Source organism: Mustela lutreola, chromosome 8 (genome assembly GCF_030435805.1).
Source record: "Mustela lutreola isolate mMusLut2 chromosome 8, mMusLut2.pri, whole genome shotgun sequence".
In the NCBI taxonomy this organism is placed as follows: Eukaryota; Metazoa; Chordata; class Mammalia; order Carnivora; family Mustelidae; genus Mustela; species Mustela lutreola.
Genome location: NC_081297.1, coordinates 133,980,862 through 133,993,788, shown reverse-complemented (window position 1 = coordinate 133,993,788; position 12,927 = coordinate 133,980,862). Strand labels below are relative to the sequence as shown.

Here is a 12,927-nt window from a genome sequence, read left to right as displayed (position 1 = left end):
ATGTAAAGCGTTACATGAGCCACTGTCTGCTTTAATTTGTGTATGTGAACATAATTTTTCAGGTGTATGATAGATGCCATTTAAGCACCATGGCTCCCTTATTATCTTACAGACTAGCCACTGCGTTTTATGTCTCAATGGCTCTTAGAGCTAGTTTTTGTTTCGTTAGTGTTCAAGTTGTCACTGCTGTTTGACAAGGACTTTATCGGCTCACCCTTCCGGAGGGGCGCCCGGGTGGCTCAGTCAGTTAAGTGTCTGCCTGATGTTGGGGTCATGATCCCAGCGTCCTGGGATGGAGCCCTGGGTCTGGCTCCCTGGCTCTCCTCCCTGCTCAGAGGGCAGTCCGCTTCTCCCCCTACTCCCGCCCCTGCTCATGTTCTCTCTCAAATAAGTAAGCAAGTAAATAAATAAACTCTTAATGGAGATAGGCTTTTCTGTTTTCCTGTTTTGCATGATGAAAAACATGGCTGCTGTATTAATTTTTCCCAATTAGGCTGCAATAACAAATGACTACAAAATCTTGTTACTGGGGCGCTAGGTGCAAGAGCACCTGGCTCCGGGAGTCCCAGAGGGACCAGATTTGGTCACATACCACTGACAAAATCCAAAGGCAGAGAGAGAAATGGTGGTGAAACAATTTATTTCAGTGAAGTCAACACTGGGAAGACAGACTAAGTCCCAATGACTGTATCCAAACCGCCGAAAATACTTCTAGGTTTATCTAGGGAGAATGTGGAACAAAGGTCTGTGGGTAGGTGTAGGTGGGCCATAAAGGTCTGGTTGATCGTCGTCCCTAGGTCAGTCCTGCTAGGTGTTGCTTGCCCTATTGCTTGAGGGGTACTTTTGGTTCCCAACATGGGATGCATTACCTGCTGAGTCTTTAGCTGAGTTAAGAGATAAACTGGAAAGAAAATTTTAGTCATTTAGAAAATACAGACTGTGGTCAGAACGGAGGTAGTTGAAGGGCTCTTTCAATCTCAGTGGTTTACAGCAACCAAGATTTATTTCTCACTAATGTAACATGGACTGGGAACGACTATCGCTCCGTGCTTCATGTGTCTTCATTCTGGGATCCAGGAAAGGGCTTCTGTGAGTAAATCCAGAATGACTAATTTGTTTTATATCCATTGCTGAAATGAAACTTCCAATATTTTTCAACTTTTCAGAACTTTTATGGATGCTCTGTCCATTAGTAGGTACTGTTCAGAACCTGACTCATGGTGGGTGTCTGCTGAATATTTGTTGAATGAGCGAACACAGCCCATTCTCTAGCTCTCTTTCCAACCACTCAGGACCATAGTCCAGAAAAGTTTCCTGTAATGTTTTATTTATTGATTTGAGAGAGAGAGCATGTGCATGAGTGCGGGGAGGGGGAGGGTGGGGGAAGGACAGAGAGACGGGGAGAGAGAATCTCAAGCAGACTCCCCTTAGTGTGGAGCCTGATGTGGGGCTGGCAGGCAGGGCCAGTTTCATGGGGGTGTGACCTGGTGCACACCAAAAGAATCCATAAAAGAGGAAATTAAAAATTGGACTTTGTTAAAATTAGAGGGTTCTGCTTTTCAAAAGATCATTAAAAATTAAAGAGAAGCTATACACTGGGAGAAAATATTTGCAGATCATAATCTATCTGATAAAAGATCCATAATATATAGATGATTAAAATAATAAAAACCAATTAAAAAATGGATGAAAGATTGAACAGATACTTCACCAAAGAAAATACGAGCCTATAACAGTATTCTCAACATCATTAGTCATGAGACACTATTACCAACCTACCAGAGTGCCTAATATGAGAAAGACTAACCAGACTAGGTATAGGAAGAGGATGGAGAGGAACTGGAAGTCTCAAAACTGCTGCTGGAAATTTGAACTGTATACCTACATTGGGAAATATCTTGGCAGTTTCTTAAATTATACACCCATCTACTACATGGTGCAGCAGTTCAACTTCTAGGAAAGTATTCAATAGAAACGGAAGCATATGTTTACAGGCTCGTATGGGAGTCTTTTTAGTACGTTTCACTGTTTATAACAGCTTTATTCCTCTAAGTCCCAAACTGGAAACAACCAAAATGTCCACCAAAGGTGAATGGATACATCCATTGTGTTACAATTATACTCCGCAATAAAAAGTGAATGCATGCAACGATGTGGATGAATCTCAAAATAATTGCGTTGCATGACATAAGCCGGACCAAGATGCTACATAGTGTATGGTATAATTCCATTTACATAACATTCTAGAAGATGCAAATTTATCTATCGTGACAGCAGATCCAGAGGAGACAACATGGGCAGAAGTAGAAAGCGGCACAGAGAAACTGGGTATGACAGAGATGTTAATTATTTTGCTTGTAGTAAGGGTTACACAGGTGTACACATGTCAAACCTCATCAATATATATATTTTAAATACGTCGTTGATGTCAACTACACCTCCATAAAAGTGTTTAAAAGGTGAGTGTAGCATGATTCATGTTACACATACAGCACTAATCCTTCATAATTTAGTCCTGAGTTAGCTTTTTCTCAACAAAAAATCCCTAGTCACAGCACCATCCATACACGCATAGATTAAACAAGGTCGTTTTCTTTTATTCCAGCGGCACCAGCAGGACCAGCCGGGTGAGTGTGGCTCTGTTCCCGGGCCCCAAAACCGCGGCGGCAGGAGAACGGACAGCGCTCGAACTGCACTCCCGGGAAGCACTAGTCGGAGTGCAGTCTCCTCCCGCTCCTAAAAGGTGGCAAACGCCAGCAATTTCCTTGGGCGTGTGAAAGGACGCACGAGGCAAGAGTCCTGCCAGCTGCGAGACTCGACATCTGCCAAGGAAGTCCTACAGGGACAGTAAAGGGCGCACCGAGCGCCTGAGGCTGGGAAAGCGCTGGGAACTGGGGGAGGCGGGTGGGGGGCGGGGACGAGAAGAATTAAAAAAAAAAAAAAAAAAAAAAAAAGAGCCGGCCGCGCTTCCCAAGAAGGCCGGGATCACGTGCCCGAGCGGCCCCCAGGCCCAGTACTTTCGGTTCCGCCGGCAGGTTGTCTGCTGCGACCCGGGCGCGCACTTCCGCTCGCCCTTTGACCCGCTGCCCTACGCCAGTGCGTTCTGCGGTACGGGGTCTCGGGCGCACCTGTAGGGCCGGTGGGGAGTGCGGCGTGCATTTGTTCCGCTAGAGTTAGAAAGGGCGCGGGGAAGCCACAGGGTATGCGCCTTCCGCTTGCGGCGCAGGAGCTGCCCTTAAGTTGCGCGGGCCCAGCCCCCACATTGAGCCCGGGGAAGGCTGAAGGCTGCGCGCGGGCGCTCGGCCTCTCGGCGCCCTCGCGTCCCAACTGAGCCCACGGGGCGCGGGGTGGGAGACGACCTGGGGGTCCTGACCCCGTCCCGCCCCTGCCGTGTGCCCTGTTTCCCGGCACGGTTTCGTCCTGACCTGGGAGCTGTAACACTGCGCGCCTTTCCTCCCCGTGCAGCACCCCCTAAGCATGCCCGCGGGAGTGTCCTGGGCCACCTACCTGAAAATGTTCGCGGCCAGCCTCCTGAGCATGTGCGCCGGCGCCGAAGTGGTGCACAGGTACTACCGGCCGGACCTGGTGAGTGCCGGAGGGTCCTGCTTCCTGGCCCCTGGACCGCTCCGTTCTCCTCCTAGCGGCGGAAGCGATCTTAAAACGGAATTAGAAGGACCATCTGCCCTGAGCGTAGAGCCTGAGGGTGGCATTGCATTGCCGTTAGAGCAGCGCCCGGCCTGTTCTTTCACGGGTCTTACACAGCCAGTCACTTGGCTGCCGCCGGCCTTGATCTCCTACCATTTACCCCTTGTTCCCACTGTTGCAGCCACCCGGTTTCCTTGCTGTTTCCCACACTCTTAAGGCCTGTCCCCATCTCATTGCCTTAACTTTTCTCATCTTGGAATGTTTTTCTCCCAGATCTTGGGTCGGGTTCCTACTTGAAAACGTCAGTCTGCTCAAATACCTCCTCCAGCAGTGAGAGTGCTTTGGACAGCTCCTAAAGGATTCCTCCTCCTGTTACTCTGTCCCAGTCCTTTGTTTGCCTAGAGGACTTGCACAGTTTGCAAGTATTTTATTCCTTTTGTCTGTTTACATGTTCTTTGTTTCCTCCACCAGCATGTAATCTCCGTGAAGGGACTGGGCCTTCCTGGTTTACCCTTGATCTCAGTAGCCTAGAAAAGAGCTTAGAATATAGTAAATGCTTGATAAATATTTGATGAATGAAGGACGAGGAAATACAGGCAGTTCAAGGAGGGAGAAATTTAAATGAACTTTTAGCATTTTAAGCATTCATTGAATTAGAACTGGGAATTAGAGGTGCTTTTGAGGAGTTTCGGTCTTGCAGAGCTGAAGGCAAGGAAAGTGCAGTGGAAATCCTTACACGCACGTTGCTAGGTGCTCTGCTACAGGCGTGAGTAGAGTGGTTGGAGCACAGTGTGGAAACAGTCATCCCTGCCTGGACTCTGGAGGGGTGACACAGACAACCATCCATTGGTCTTTCTAATTTCAGCTAACTGTCAGCTAAGTTATGGGGGTGTTTATTCTTGTTTTCAGACAGGGCAACTGAGATTCAGAAGACAAGGGTGATTTCCCAGGGTCTCATAGCTTCTTGGGGATTTGAAGCCCAAGCTTTCTGTTCAGTGTTTCTTTTATTATTATTATTATTTGATCCTGTTAATGAGGTAGTACCGCACCTTCGTAAAACATTCAGATTGAATTCAGGCATGTAGAGTGGAATGTGAAAATCTAGGGCTCCCCCCACCCAACTTTCTCTAGTCTGCTACCCTCAAGTAGCTACCATTTTTTGGTTGGCGTGTACTTGCAGACTTTTACTATTGTTGAGATACACATGCGCCTGCGTGCACACAAACACACACACGCACAGTGGACAGGGTGTTTCCCCCCATGGAAATAGGAATTCATATACACATTTCTCTGTAACCTGTTTCTTTTGGTTATTATCTATATGAACAGACACATGTTTATATCAACAGCCTTTTTTCTTTCTGATCATTGAATAGCGTTTTATAATATGGATGTTCCGTGTATTATTTAATCTCCTATGGACATTTTGGTGGTATCTAAATACCAAACAAATAATTGTTTTTGTACAAACAATGCTGAAGTAGCTCTTACCAGCAGGGACTGCTTCTCTTTTGAGTTATAGGGATGTGTCAGGGTTACTTAGTGGAGACAAAAATGGGTAAGGACCTTCCACAGAAATGCAGTTGAGTCACTAGCTCCTGAGGAATAGACATCAAGCGGGCATTACAAAGGAAGAAATACCTGTGATTTGCCCCTGGGAAATTGACCTTTGATTCACCCATCTCATTATAAATAGGAACATGCAAGGTTGTTACCAGCAGCTTCTTTGACCTTGGGAAGAGGCTTGGTCTTGATTGGGCACAGATATCAGCAGTGGGGTACCTCTGTAGGGCTCTGAAGGCCAGGGCTGGCTGGCTACATGTAGGATGCTGGATGGTTTATTAACATTTAAGGAATTTATGTTCTTTCGCTGTGTCTCTTGGTCTTGTTCTAGCAATGACTGTCACTATTGTAACAACTGCTGGCCTTTGTTGGCGTCTTTCAGTCTTTACAGCTAGAAGGTCTGGGTGGAGTCCAGACTCGACCATGACAGCTGCCTAGAGTGAAAGCTCAGTGCTGTCTTAAGGGAGCAGCGTTAAGGATGCCTTTTCTAGTTGACCAGCTAAGCTGCTCAGGATTAGAATGGAGGCAAGGACTCAGGCAGATGTTCTGTCCTGGAATACAAAGTGTGCTTTTGCTTGCGCTTCCGTTTGCATCTCCATTTACTTTTTTTTCTTTTTTTAAAGACTTTATTTATTTATTTAACACAGAGAGAGATCACAAGTAGGCAGAGAGGCAGGCAAAGAGAGAGGGGGAAGCAGGCTTCTCCCTGAGCAGAAAGCCCGATGCGGTGGACCCTGAGATCATGACCTGAGCCAAAAGCAGAGGCTTCACCCACAGGCACCCCACATCTCCATTTACTTTTGCATTACTTTTACTGGTCCTCTTTTCCTTAATTTATAATCTACTTAATATTGAAGGCCTACTCAAAAAATGCAGTCTCAGTGATGTAGGAAAGACGATAGGGTTTGAAGCCGATGGCCAAGAAAGAATTCTTGAGATGTCTTTGGTGCAAAAAGGTGGTTTTATTAAAGCACGGAGACAGGATCCATGGGCAGGAAGAGCTGCACTGGGTCATGAGGAATGGTCTGTTACGTACTTTCATGCTGGGAGGCGGTTAGGGTTACCGTAGGCCTCTCAGGTATTTTGGAAACCAAGTTTCCAGGATCCTGATGGGGCTAGGTATTGTCAGGGAAAGGTCATTTATTACTTAGTAAAAACTCGGTCACGAGACTCCTTGTTTATATATCAGTGGGTCATATGCTTGGGGGATGATTGCTAACATGTATCTTGGATAAAGGAAGTTTGAATTTTTATATGTTAAAATAGACTGACAGGATCTTGGGGGTAGGGCTAAGGTTGCCTTTTGTCCTTAGCAAAGTAGTAACATCAAAGCAGGTGAATCCCTAGAGGAATGTCACACTGCCTGTTTCAAGGACTTGTCAGTGGGCCATAGGTAATAAGAAAATTTAATTTTTTCTTGGTCTTTGTTTACCACATCCTTAGGATTCGTTTTATTTTATTTTTAAGATTTTATTTATTTATTTGTTAGAGAGAGAGAGACAGCACAGGCAGGGGGAGTGGCAGGCAGAGTGAGAAGCAGGGAGCCCGACACAGCACTCAGGACTCCATCCCAGGACCCTGGGATCATGACCTGAGCTGAAAGCAGACACTTAACTTATTGAGCTGCCCAGGTGTCCCAGGACTCATTTTAAAGTGTTCATTTTTGGTTGTCTCCAGACATACCCATATATACACAAATTGCTATTTAGAACCTCTGTTGATATTGCTAACCTTTGAGTCAGTAAACTTACTAATCTTAAAAATTGATTATATATTTAATGTATTTAGTAAATGAAAGTGCTGTTTTTCTGAAGCAGGAGAGCTAGGTTCTTGTCTCATGGAGTCGAAGAATGAATCTCACGGACAAAGAGTGAGTAAAGTGATAGAGTTTTTATTAAGCAAGAGTACAGAAAAAACTCTCAGGAGTGAGAGAGGGGTCCCGATAAGGTTGGCACTGAGGGCTTTTAGGGTTGCTTTTTTTCTTGAAGGCTAAGCAGGGAGCTTAAATCTTTTTGCCTTCTCTACAGGCATCACTACTGATTAAGAACTAGTGATAGAATCTTTAATGGCTTACCTAAGGGTCTGTTTTTTTCTGTTGACCACAGGAGACTGTCATGAAACGACTCCCCACCTCGGGTGGTCTGGAGTGTCCTTTATCTCTGGTTTCCTTCCATCTCCACATTTTGGGGATTTTTGTGAGCCCGATCACATAGCCCCCTATCGATCTCTCCCTGTCGGGCCCTGCCTGTCCCTTACTCATGTCTTTTAATAAAAGTAGACTTGTCAGGGTACCTGTGTGGCTCAGTTGGTTGAACTGCTTTCTGTGGCTCAGGTCACGATCCTGGGGTCCTGGGATCAAGCCCTGAATTGGGCTTCCTGCTCAGCGGGGAGGCTGATTCTCCCTTTCTCTTCCTCTGTGTGCTCGTGCTCTCTCTCTCTCACTCATTCTTCTCTCTCAAATAGATAAAAAAATCCTTAAAAAGAAAAATTGAATTGTCATTTTAGCTTTGTACTGTATTGGCAATTCAGATTTCTCCAAGTGTGTGCCTCTCTGTGTGTAAGTGGGCAGTTGTATATACTTTATAGAAATTTGAATCATGCTGTTGTATTTTATGTTTTTATTATTTTTTAATTTTAATTCCAGTTAGTAAACGTACAGGGTTATATTAATTTCAGGTGTATACTGTATTTTATAGGGCTTTGTGACTTCATATAATTTCCTTTTGTGACCCTGGGGAGAAAAGCATCCCTTCTACATTAATTAGTTTACACAGTTTAATGAAGGTGAAGCAAGCTACATTCATTCTTTTTTTTTTTTTTTTTTAAAGATTTTATTTATTTATTTGACAGAGAGAAATCACAAGTAGACGGAGAGGCAGGTAGAGAGAGAGGAAGGGAAGCAGGCTCCCTGCTGAGCAGAGAGCCCGATGCGAGACTCGATCCCAGGACCCTGAGATCATGACCTGAGCCGAAGGCAGCGGCTTAACCCACTGAGCCACCCAGGCACCCCTAAACTATTTTATTTCTTTAGGATTAGTTAGTTGTTAGATAAAAGAGTAAAATGAACTAGATCAAGGTGTTTGAACTTCAGGGATTGAAGTGCTATAGGACATCACAAGTAGGCAGAGAGGCAGGCAGAGAGGAGGAAGCAGGCTACCAGCTGAGCAGAGAGCTTGATGTAAGACTCAAGCCCAGGACCCTGGGATCATGACCTGAGCCAAAGGCAGATGCTTAACCAGCTGAGCCACCTAGGTGCCCCTAATCTTGTAGTTTTATGTAAAATAATCTGAGCAAAGATTTTATTTCTCCAATTTTATGAGCTTGTTAAGGGTCCTGAGCACAGTCTGTTGATTTATTCATTCAGCACAGTCTTTTTGCCTGCCTTTTATAATGAGGGGCATCCTATAGAGTTGTAAGAAATACATGCGGTCCCTTTCCTCAGGACCTCACCCTGTAAGCTGATAGCTGGTAGAAATAGATATGCCTCGGGGCACCTGGGTGGCTCAGTGGATTAAGCCGCTGCCTTCGGCTCGGGTCATGATCTCAGGGTCCTGGGATCGAGTCCCGAAGCGGGCTCTCTGCTCAGCAGGGAGTCTGTTTCTCTCTCTCTCTCTCTCTGCCTGCCTCTCTGTCTACTTGTGATCTCTGTCAAATAAATGAATAAATAAAATCTTTAAAAAAAAAAAAAGAAAGAAATAGATATGCCTCTAGGGGTGCCTGGGTGGCTCAGTCATTAAGCATCTGCCTTTGGCTCAGATCAGGATCCCAGGATCCTGGGATCAAGCCCCATCGAGCTCCCTGCTCAGCGGGGAACCTGCTTCTTCCCTGCCTGCCACTCCTCTTGTTTGTGCTCTTTCTCTGACAAATAAATAAATAAAATCTTAAAAAAAAAAATAGCTATGTCTCTGAATCATGACAAACATTTCCACTTGCATGTGCAGCGAGCATGTTGCAAACTGAGCTGCTGGTCTTTTCTCCAGCAGACCTGCTCATCTTGAAGCCTTGCCTGTCCCTGTCGATGGTGACTCCATCATGCTTGTTGTTCAGGCCAAAGCTCAGGAGTCCTCTTTAACGCCTCTCTCCTACTGCACATAATAGCAGATCCCACTGGCTTGATCTGAAAACTACATCTGGAATCTCACTGCTTTTCACCACGTTCGCTGCTACTACTCAGTTCAAGCCACAGTCAGCCACCTCTCACCTCAGTTTCTGTGATGGCTCCCTGATCTGTTTCTACCTTCCTGCCTTGCTCCCCTGCAGTCTTTTCTCAACAAAGCCACCGTCTTCTTCTTCTTCTTCTTTTTTTTAAAATTATTTATTTGACAGACAGAGATCACAAGTAGGCAGAGAGGCAGGCAGAGAGAGAGAGAGAGGAAGAAGCAGGCTCCCTGCTAAGCAGAGAGCCTGATGCGGGGCCCAATCCCAGGACCCCAGAGGCTTCAACCCACTGAGCCACCCAGGTGCCCCCACTCCCTTCTTTTTATGCTTGAGTCAGATCATGTCATTCTGCTCAGAACTCTCCAGGGACTGTGCATCTCTACACCCGGTTTTCCTCTGTCGTCATCCCTTCCTGACCTCTCATTGAATACTTTATACCAGCGCTGCTGACCACCTTGCTTTTCTGTGCACATGAGGGCACATTTCTGCCTAAAGTTCTCTGCATTTGTGTTCCTTCTGCCTGAAACACTCCTAGATTAGCCGCATGGCTGGTTTTCTCATCCTCCTTGATGTAGATCTTTGTTAGAAGTCACCTTTTCAGACAATACGCACATGAGAAAATGCTCAGCATCATTACGCATCAGAGATATGCAAATCAAAACCACAGTAAGATACCATTTCATCACCACTGCGATGGCTATAATTAAAGAAAACCCAAACAGCTCATGACAGGTGTCAGTGAGGATGCAGAGAAATTGGAACCGTCATACAGGGTTGCTAGGAATGGAAAATGGTACAGCTGCTTTGGGAAACAGTCTGGCCGTTCCTCAAACAGTTCAACATAGAGTCATAGGACTTAGTGATTCTACATCTTGGTTTATACCCAAAAGAAATGAAAACATAGGTCCACACCTTCTTCTTGTACACAGGTTCATTTAAATGGAATCATATAACATGTGGTCTTTTGTGACTCAGTTTCTTTCCCTTTGCATGCTTTCTAGGTTTGCCCCATATTGCCAAATATATCTGTACTTCATTTCCTTTTAGGACAGAATAATCTTCCATCGTAAGAATAATAGCAGAGCTCTATCCCAGGTCCGCAGGATCATCACCTGAGCCAAAGGCAGATGTTTAACCCATAGAGCCACCCAGGCGCCCTAGACCCTTATTGTTTTTGAACAGTAACAAATTGATTTGAAATCGGTTCAAAACGAATTGATTCCTAATACTTGTTTTCTGTGCCGGGCACATGGTAGAGACTCAGTAAAAAGTGCAGGAATGAATTTCAGATTGTGGAAAGCTTTATTAAGATTTGTGATCTGGGCGCCTGGGTGGCTTAGTGCGTTAAAGCCTCTGCCTTCGGCTCAGGTTGTGATCCCAGGGTCCTGGGATCAAGCCTCACATCGGGCTCTCTGCTCAGCCGGAAGCCTGCTTCCTCCTCTCTGCCTGCCTCTCTGCCTACTTGTGATCTCTGTCTGTCAAATAAATAAAAAAAATCTTTAGAAAAAAGAAGATTTGTGATCTGTCAGTTAATATTGATCTAAACGCTCCCTTTGTGAGTCCCGCAATACTGGAGACACAGCCTGGGCAGTAGAGTCCTGTAAGTATCGGGTTAGAAACGGACTGACGTGGGCCGCAGGCTCTCCTAATAAGGATTCATCATTGAGTGCACAAGGACTTTTGTGCCCCTTTTTTTTCCTTTTTCCTTTCTTTCAGGTCACACTGAATTACAGTCTAAGGCAGCCCTGGCATCTATCCTTTTTGTTTTCTTTTCTTTTTTGATAGACAATACCTGAAATTCCACCAAGGCCTGGAGAACTCAAAACGGAGCTTTTGGGACTGAAAAAGAGACAACACGAACCTCAAATTTCTCAGCAATAGAAACCTCAAAATACTTAACTCTGCCAAGAACTCCATGAATAATTTTATAAGTATTAAATATGTATTTTTAAAGTTTATTGAGTTAGCCGGGTTGTCTTTCAGCACCTAAAGCGATCCTCACGGCACGAGGAGGTGCCCAGGTGTTAACTGCTGCACTGAGATTTAATAATGGATTGACCAGTGTTTCTTGGAAACTGCCAAAGTGTATATCATCAGCCTTTTTAATGTGGTGGAATAGATACTTAGCCTTGAATATCATGTGAGAAAGAATATTTACAGTGTTTCCTGCTCTTACAATTCTGGTTTATTTCTCTGAGGAAGCTTGACTGTCATGAAAAATGGGAATTATAAATTAACTATAATAAAAGTGTCATTGACAATTAAAGCTTATGGTGTGAAGTTAATATTTCTCTAAAATTGGACACTGCTATTTGTACCAAACTGAATTAAGTTGAAATATTTAAAGTTTGAAGTTCTTTTGGAACTGTGTACTTAACAAAATTATAGCAGATGTCACTCGGACTGTCATAAGTTCTTTATCCCCAAATTTGAGAAACCATGTTTCCATGTAGTTATTCTTAGAAAATATATTTTAAAATAGATGAAAAGCTTAAATGAGCTTTGCCATGGGGTGAATTTTGTCCTCTCCTCAAAGATGTTGAAGTCCTACCCACCCCCCCCAGTACCTGTTTTGTGACCTTATTTGGAAATAGAGTCCTGCACATAAAGTGAAGTTAAGATGGGGTCATTGGGCTGGGTCCCTAATCTAATCTAATGTCTTTATAAGAGGAAAATGCCATGTATAGAAAGACACAGAGGGAGAGCACCATGTGACAACAGATCAAAGATTGGAGTCATGGAAGCCAGGAATGCCAGGGCTGGAGAGCCGTCACCAGGAGCCAGAAAGGGGCAAGGAGGGGGTTCTAGCCAGAGTCTCAGAGGATGGTCCTGCTGACACCAGGATTTTAGATTTCTGCCCTCCAGAACTCTTGAGAGAATACATTTCTGTTGTTTGAAGCCATCTAGTTCGTGATACTTTGTTATGGCAGCCCTCGGAAACTAAAACAAATATTTCAAGTCTTTCTCTGAGTCTATAAATAAAGGACAAAAGTAATTTATAGAGCAATTGGCTTTCCATTTAGGGCTATTTTTCCAAAAGAAGTTTTTTAGAATTTTGTGTTCTTAAAGGTAAGATGTAGGCTTGCTTCTTAGCCAGTTAGCTAATTGCTACATCACATAAATCTTTGGGGTCATTGTTGAAATCTTAAAACCGGAAATGCAAACAACATGTTTGTGTTTTATATGCCGTAGTAAATACCCTTTTTGGTTTAACAGTGTAAAGCAACTAAATGAAATGGTTTATTTCTAGTCTATATACAAGCTCTTTCTTTTCTGCAGCTGTGTTATTTGGTACCTTACCAAATTCTTCAACACAGGAGGAGGATCTGTCTTTCTGTTGATGATGGAGGAGCAGTGGCTCACTCCAGGGAGAAGGCTGGAGAACAAAGCTTTGCGTTGAGACTGGTTGTTTACTGGTATTTACTATGACCTTGTGATGAGACTTTTTCTGGAGCAAATTTCACAGCTGCCATTAATTGAATACTTTTTTCTATTTTTTTTTTTTTAATTTAAAGATTTCTTCATTTTAGGGAGAGAGAGAGAGAGAGAGAGAGAGAGTGT

The 12,927-nt window shown here is 44.3% G+C and overlaps 1 protein-coding gene across 4 annotated transcripts; it reads left to right on the top strand.

The window, feature by feature from the left end:
* The first annotated feature begins 2,605 nt into the window (after nt 1-2,605).
* Nucleotides 2,606-11,632, top strand: LOC131839358 (ubiquinol-cytochrome-c reductase complex assembly factor 6). Of its 4 annotated transcripts, none has more exons than XM_059186718.1 (3): nt 2,606-2,743; nt 3,466-3,585; nt 11,152-11,632. In XM_059186718.1, exons 2-3 carry the CDS (start codon nt 3,478-3,480, stop codon nt 11,245-11,247), a joined length of 204 nt encoding a protein of 67 aa, XP_059042701.1. In that variant the 5' UTR covers nt 2,606-2,743; nt 3,466-3,477; the 3' UTR covers nt 11,248-11,632. The 4 variants fall into 4 exon arrangements, with proteins under 4 accessions (XP_059042701.1, XP_059042698.1, XP_059042700.1 ...); XM_059186715.1 differs by lacking the exon at nt 2,606-2,743 and adding an exon at nt 2,999-3,108; XM_059186717.1 differs by lacking the exon at nt 2,606-2,743 and adding an exon at nt 3,004-3,096.
* The last annotated feature ends 1,295 nt before the right edge of the window (nt 11,633-12,927 follow it).

Excerpts from the sequence above, each read along its gene's own strand:
- LOC131839358 (XM_059186718.1), top strand. The coding sequence starts at position 3,478 with ATGCCCGCGGGAGTGTCCTGGGCCACCTACCTGAAAATGTTCGCGGCC. Across the intron at positions 3,586-11,151 it reads GGTACTACCGGCCGGACCTG|ACAATACCTGAAATTCCACC; the intron begins GTGAGTGCCGGA and ends CTTTTTTGATAG.